Source organism: Monopterus albus, unplaced genomic scaffold (genome assembly GCF_001952655.1).
Source record: "Monopterus albus unplaced genomic scaffold, M_albus_1.0 scaffold250.1, whole genome shotgun sequence".
NCBI classification, from domain to species: domain Eukaryota; kingdom Metazoa; phylum Chordata; class Actinopteri; order Synbranchiformes; family Synbranchidae; genus Monopterus; species Monopterus albus.
In genome coordinates, this window is record NW_018128130.1 from 419,075 (window position 1) to 426,157 (window position 7,083).

A 7,083-nucleotide genomic window follows, 5' to 3' on the forward strand; every position below is an offset into this window, starting at 1 on the left:
AGCAGATGTTGAGGACAGCTACAAGTACCTTGGGATCCCGCAGGCAAATGGGAACCATGAAGAGGCCGCAAGGAAAGCAGCAACCACCAAGTACCTGCAGAGAGTAAGGCAAGTCCTGAGAAGCCAGCTGAATGGAAAGGACAAAGTTTGGGCGATTAACACCTACGTCATGCCAGTCATCAGGTACCTCGCCGGCATAATAAGCTGGCCAAAGGAGGAGATAGAGGCCACTGACATCAAGACAAGGAAGCTCCTTACAATGCACGGCAGGTTTCACCCCAAGTCCAGCATCCTGAGACTGTACACTAAGCGGAAGAAAGGAGGCCGAGGATTAGTGAGCGTCAGAGCCACTATAGAGGACGAAACAACAAAGATCCATGAATACATCAGGAAGATGGCCCTGAGTGATGACGTGCTTAGTGAATACCTCAGGCAGCAGAAAGCAGAGGAACAAGGGAAGGAAGAGCAGGAACCCTCATGGAAGGACAAACCACCAGGGTCTACCATACCAGACACTGCCCCAGGTGCAGGCTGTGCAAAGATGCCCCTGAGACAATCCAGCACATAACAGTGGGGTGCAATATGCTAGCAGGCAGGGCATACATGGAACGCCATAACCAAGTGGCTGGCATAGTGTACAGAAACATCTGTGCCAAGTACAGGCTGGAAGTCCCAAAGTCAAAATGGGATACACCTCCAAAGGTGGTTGAGAATAACCAAGCTAAGATCCTGTGGGACTTCAAGATACAAACTGACAAACTGGTAATGACCAACCAACCGGACATAGTAGTGGTGGACAAACAGAGGAAGAAGGCCGTAGTGATAGATGTAGCAATCACAAGTGATAGCAACATCAGGAAGAAGGAACACGAGAAGCTTGAGAAATACCAAGGGCTGAAAAAAGAGCTAGAAAAGATGTGGAAGGTGAAGGCACAAGTGGTCCCCATGGTAATAGGAACATTGGGGGCTGTGACCCCCAAACTGGGAGAGTGGCTCCAACAGATCCCAGGAACAACATCTGAGATCTCTGTCCAGAAGAGTGCAGTCCTAGGAACAGCTAAGATACTGCGCAGGACCCTCATGCTCCCAGGCCTCTGGTAGAGGACCCGAGCTTGAAGCAAGGAATACAAGACCGCCCCAAAGTGGGGGTGAGTGTGGGGAATTTATTATATATACATACATACATACACATAAATGTGTGTGTGTGTGTAAAATTTTTGTCATAGCTGTTAAAGGTTGCAATGATTAACATCCATAAATGTGGTTTGTGCACAATCTCCCAGTGAACACCTGAAAACCTGAGAAAGATGTTAAATTGTGCATGTCTGTGAAATGCTGTATACAGTGAATTTAATTTTAAATTGATACATTTGCCAAGTTCTAAAGTGAACAAAACATTTTAGCAAATTATTTGTACATTTATTTAATATCAAAAGCTGAACTCTCTTTAATTCTGTATTTTGTAGGAGCTCTTTTGGCAGGAATTAAGAGTTGAAGCTTGTTTCACTGCTGTGACGTGCACAGTTCCAACACTTTGGGGGACATTTACTAAGGATTTGTGACTCATTTACAGCTGTTAAACAGTGAAACTGCATGTGATCATAATTACTACAGGAGTCACAGTGGGATTTTGCAGCAGAGAAGCTGAAGAAATTTGGCACCACAGGTATTTGCATGTTGGTTCTCATGCAATATGTATTTTAAGGTGTTCCTGTTCAGGGAGGCAAAAATCAGAGGACAGAATGAAAATTTATACGCATACCCTCAGCACCTGATTTACCACCACTGCAAGTAAGGGAAATGTGGTTGAAATGTAATGTCAGGAGAAAGCTGGTGTAAAATTTATAGCATTGCTCTCAGTGCAGCAGCTGTCAGTCGTCTGAGACCTTTTTGGAGCTAAGGACATGGTTGATGAAGGAGAGGGTGTTGGTAACTCACATCTCTTGCCAGAGCAGAATGTGAGGGACTTGTACAGGCTTTCAATTTCAATCACTGAATGAAATAAAAGATGATTTGACTGGCAGAAGACTACATCATTGAAGTTCAGAAATGTGCTGATTTCTTTAACCATATTAAAGTCTGGTCGCTGTACACTTAGACTTTCTTCTACACTTCCTCTGGGTCCACACGCGGGTAACAGTCTTCAGGCAGCAGAGGTATATTCAAATTAATACAGCTGCACTTATGCCAATTTAGAAAAAATGTTCTTTTGAGTCTTTTATGGAGGATCCAGTAGCAGTTTGTCTAACATTTTATAAAATGTGAATATCATGGAAGCCTGGTAATGACATTAAATGTGGCTAAATATGGTAAAAACATTTCCACTAGCACTGGGCAGCTAATCCAATTTTATTTTCAATGATGATTCTGGCTTCCAACAATTATAAAAACAAAATACTCAAGATAAAAGGATTATTGTGCTGCACTCCATTTCACAATGTAAATCGAGCTCAGCCTTTCAGCACGACCTGGCTTTGCTCCCATCAGGTGAAGTGAACAGTGGTGGAAGAAGTACCCACATTGTTTACTTCCGTAAAAGTAGCAATACCACACTGTAAAATAGTTTGGTACAAAGCCCTGCATTCAAAATGTTGCTTAAGTAAAAGTACAAAAGTATGAGCATCAAAATACTTAAAAGCAGAACTGCAAGGTTCTCATTATTGTATAACATATTATTGAATCATTATTACTGATGCATTACTGTGTGCATCATAATTAAAGTAAAGGTGGAGCTAATGCTTAACTACCTTATATGCTTATAATTTGAAGTACTACTTGACATACTGCTGGGCAGCTTGCTAGTTTCCCACCAGGGATCAATGAAGTCTTATGATTAGACTGTATTTTGTTTTACTACTACATTATATTTGTTCATATCCTCTCAGCTACGTACATGCAAGGGTCAGAATATTAGGAACACCTCTGAATATAACACCACCACCTTTAGCTCTGACCTTAATCATAAACATATAATTGAATTTACACATTTATGACAATTTCACCAAAAACAACATTTTGAGCTTCATAAAAACAGATATTCAGGTGGAAGTGTTGCACTGAAGTGCATACAATTGTACAGGTGTATCTAATAAAGTGGCTGGTGAGTGTATAATTAGCATTATAATATAGGCTATGTAACAAAGTTTCATAATTTCTTACATTACTAACTACAGTTAATGAGTTACTCAGCTTCAGGCTCCCCTTCTTCTGTAACTCCATGCCAATACTTTAGGTGCTAATGCATTAGTGTCATGCTTTGTATAGTTGGCACCGGACAGTCTTCTTTCTCACTGTGAAATCATATGTTTGCAAACTTCAGACGGCTGGTCGTCCATTTTTATTTGCTGTAACCATGTTTAATCCACCACTTCTGCTGTTTTTCAGATGCGTTGATACGCCTCACTGACGTAATCACCAGTGACCAACCCAGCTGTCTCACACGGCTGTGACTAGTCTCAACTCATCTATAATTAAATTCACTGTCAACTATTTTTATTAGCGATTTTTACTGATTTTACCGATTAGTTGTTTCAGCCCTAAAATTCCTAATTTGTTTTTCAGTTGAATCATATTTAAAGTTAACAAACTCCCGCTGTTTAAAGACAAGTAAAATAAATGCATGTTTTCAAAGTCACTGAATCACAATCTCAATATTGACAAAAATAATGATGCTAAAATCATATTTCCACCAATTAAATAAAAGTTATTAGTTAAGTTAATGAATATCATCCTCCCATCACATTACTCATATAAAATCTTACACAAATATCAAACGTGAAACTGAAAAGAGTGTTTGTGACACCAGTATTTAACTACACTGATAAGGTACATTAATATTAATTATTCGTTTGTACCTGAGTCGCAGTTGTTGGAGCTCCTGTAGTTCTCCCACAGCATTAGGTAAACTGCTCATCTGGTTGTCATGGAGCTGCCAGAGCAAATTGAACATTTTATAACAATTACAATTAAAATTACTTCATTACTTTGATTAATAATACCCAGAATCTTTTTCTGTGAAAAGCATGGCGTTCTCATCACAGAACAATGACACTGATTGATCACGCTCAGACTCAGATCTGATGTTCTGATTTTACAGATGTGTGAACAAACCAGATAAGATGTTTTTATATGAGATCTGGGCCACTTGCATATGTGGTCGTAGATTCAATTCATATCCGATCTCTGACCATGCATCTGCTGTCAGAAGAGCCGGATCAGGATACATGGTCTTTTTAAGGTCTTACTCCTCTGTACATGCACATGCATATGCATATTTCCAGTTGTCATTATTCAATGTTCAGCCCCTCACAGACAAGAAGAAATAAACATGGAGAAAAGCAACAACAGTGACCAGGTCCGTGAAGAGACAAGGAAGCTTGTTGCTGGACATTTACAGAGAAGCGTCAGTTCAAACCAGGCTAGAAGGAACATTGTAACAGAGCATGTTTTGATCTTACCTTTGTTCTGTTTATTGTATAAAATTATAGTATTATACATTTTTGCCCTATCATACCTGTAACCAGAAGTGTTGTGCTATTTGTTTAAGTAGCACACCATGATGGATAAGCTGTGGCTCATTTCAAGGGCCATTTAAACACTGTTTCAACTATGACTGCTCACATGGTCAAATGTTAGAGTTTAATCTCTGCTGTGGTAGAATAATGTCAATTAGTAGCCAGCTGTCAGAGGGTGAATGTTATAGTCATAGAAAATTCTTATATAAATGAGAAAAAACAGTAAGATTAGTATTTTATCAGAGGACCCATAACACCTTCACTGTTTTCATTGCTGTTAGTGGCCTACATTGCACCAGTGCACACCGACTGATTTCAGATGCTTTTGCTTTGGAACAGACTTGGTCAGTGTCGGTGTCTACAGTGCTAGTTCGAGAGCCAGCACTGGTAGGAACCAACCTGTTAGCTAGCCCAAGGTGGACGTGGGCCTAGTCTGATTGCTGTTTTTAACCAACATTACATCGTCTGGAACTTTTATTGTTTAGCTGTTCCAAAAATGAAAGAATGTTTTGCTGCCTTTTTACTTTTAATAATTAACATTAGTTAACAACTGAGCTATTTTTTATAGTACCACTGAAATGTTACAGGCAGCTTTTAAGGTGGAATGATTTCCTTGTCTGTTACCCAGTGCATGGGTTGTAATAAATAAATCCATGCACCTGAACTATGGAATACAGTATGTACCCCAAATGTGGTGTTTACATGAGGTGCTTGTAATGCTAAAGCTTGAGGTGTGAAGATTTAACCAATCACAGGGGACTGATCTATGTGCAGGCACAACCTCCCACCGCTCCCCCCAAACTTGATTTTAGTAGCAGGTTCCTATAAAGGACAAACCCCTTTAATGGTAAGATAAGATCCTTTGTGAATATGGCTCCTGATGCCTAGTGTACCTTTAGATTGAAAATATAAAACATTTTAAATGTCTGTAATGAAATCAAAGTAGGCTGACACAAAATACATCTGAAAATATCTGATTCTATACACCTCTTTCCAGTCTTCTAACTAACTCAGTTGGTGTTACTTACATCCAATATAATGAGTCCAGGAAGTAGCCTGATGTCATCAGATATTTGTGTGAGCTGATTGGATGAGAGAAGCAGTTTGGTGAGGTCAGTCTGTTCCCACCAGCGATCTGATGCTCCAAAGGACACATTCTGCTGGGCCTCCTCTGGTGTGTCAATGTTTAGACGATACACATTCTGAGGGACTGAGAAGTGTTAAAGGAAATATCGGTTATTTCAAAATGTTAATTTAAACAGGAAGTCCCACTGAGATTTCAAACCTCTTTTACAAGGGAGACCTGGCCAAAATTAAACCCTAAACTTGATCCAAGCCAAGTCTAAAATTCAGTAATTTACATGGTGGGGACCACGTGCTGGTAGCTTATATTTTTGAGTTCAAGTCACCTCTCCATTATATTTCAATATTGTCTGCACATTCATCTTATATGTCACCTTAATCAAATGTCCATTTAAAAGCATTTTGGTTTAATGTAGGGCTGCATGATAAATTGTTTTGACTTTTAATTTCATAGTTTTGTGCAACTAACACAACAGCTTCATATTTATTAGACCAACACTAAAGTCAGTCAAACAGTCAAGATGCACTTATATAATTTGTTTACAATAAATAGATAACTACACTGAATAAAGCCAGATATTACCATTTTGTTAAGGACTGGTCGTGTCAGGTAAATAAACTCAACTGAATGGCATTTTTTGCTGGTAAGTGAGTTTTCTTTTGTTATGTTATAGTTTTGAATAACACAAAGTGTCAGTTTTATAGCTGTTGTTTTTTTTTTTTTTTTTTAACAAAGTAGTCTGAACTACTTTATCAAAATAACTTTACTTTCCCTAACCACATTTCTCTCTAGAGTAGCTTTGCTGTAGTTTAACTGTTTTTTAATTTGCAAAGTTAACGTAACATTTTCAAAGTTGTTTCCCCAACACTGTCTACGCGTTATATCCGCATTTCATGCAGCATTTTGAGCTGACATTTGACTTTTGAATTCATCTCAAAAACAGAAGAATACGTTTGGTGATGCCGTCGATGTGATCTAGCGGGCTATTGAAATGTATCCTACCTTCTGTCAGCCCTCTGCCGGACAGGTTCAGCTGGCCGCTTTTCCTGGCTGCCTTCAGCAGACCGTAAGGAACGGTCGGTTCTGTCTTCTCCTTCCTGAAGCCCAAAAGTGAGTCCGCCTGTTCCGCTCTTTTAAGTCGAGACATTGTCAACAAAAACGTTACCCCACAGATGTATTAAATGTATGTACTACACACGAAGTAGGTGCCTCATCCTTCTTCTTCGCCGTCTTCTACTGCTGCTTCTGCTTCTTCTGTATTTTTAATGACGGTTGGCAAACTACGTTAGGTGCAATACCGCCACCTTTTGGACAGGAATGTGGATGTAGTTACTACTGTATATGCAACGACTATATTGAGATAACCGCACCATACTGAGGTTTTGTTACATTGCTCAGCCCCAGGGACGTGCAGAGAGATTGTCAGGGGACAGAGGCTCACATTTTAGAAAAAGGCATCTATCAGTACATAAGTTATTTGAATTT

General features: G+C 39.4%; 1 protein-coding gene across 2 annotated transcripts in view; it reads right to left on the minus strand.

Moving 5' to 3' along the window:
* lrrc40 (leucine rich repeat containing 40) overlaps positions 1-6,878 on the minus strand; it is a 27,302-nt gene extending 20,424 nt beyond the window's left edge. Inside the window, exons 1-3 of one of the 2 annotated variants that reach the window (XM_020620847.1) lie at positions 6,601-6,878; positions 5,543-5,724; positions 3,855-3,928 (exon numbers count right to left, since the gene is read on the minus strand). In XM_020620847.1, coding sequence (XP_020476503.1) covers positions 3,855-3,928; positions 5,543-5,724; positions 6,601-6,745 — 401 coding nt within the window. In that variant the 5' untranslated portion in view covers positions 6,746-6,878. The remainder of the gene's footprint in view (positions 1-3,854; positions 3,929-5,542; positions 5,725-6,600) is intronic. The other variant, XM_020620846.1, reaches the window with a different exon arrangement.
* Positions 6,879-7,083: the final 205 nt, after the last annotated feature.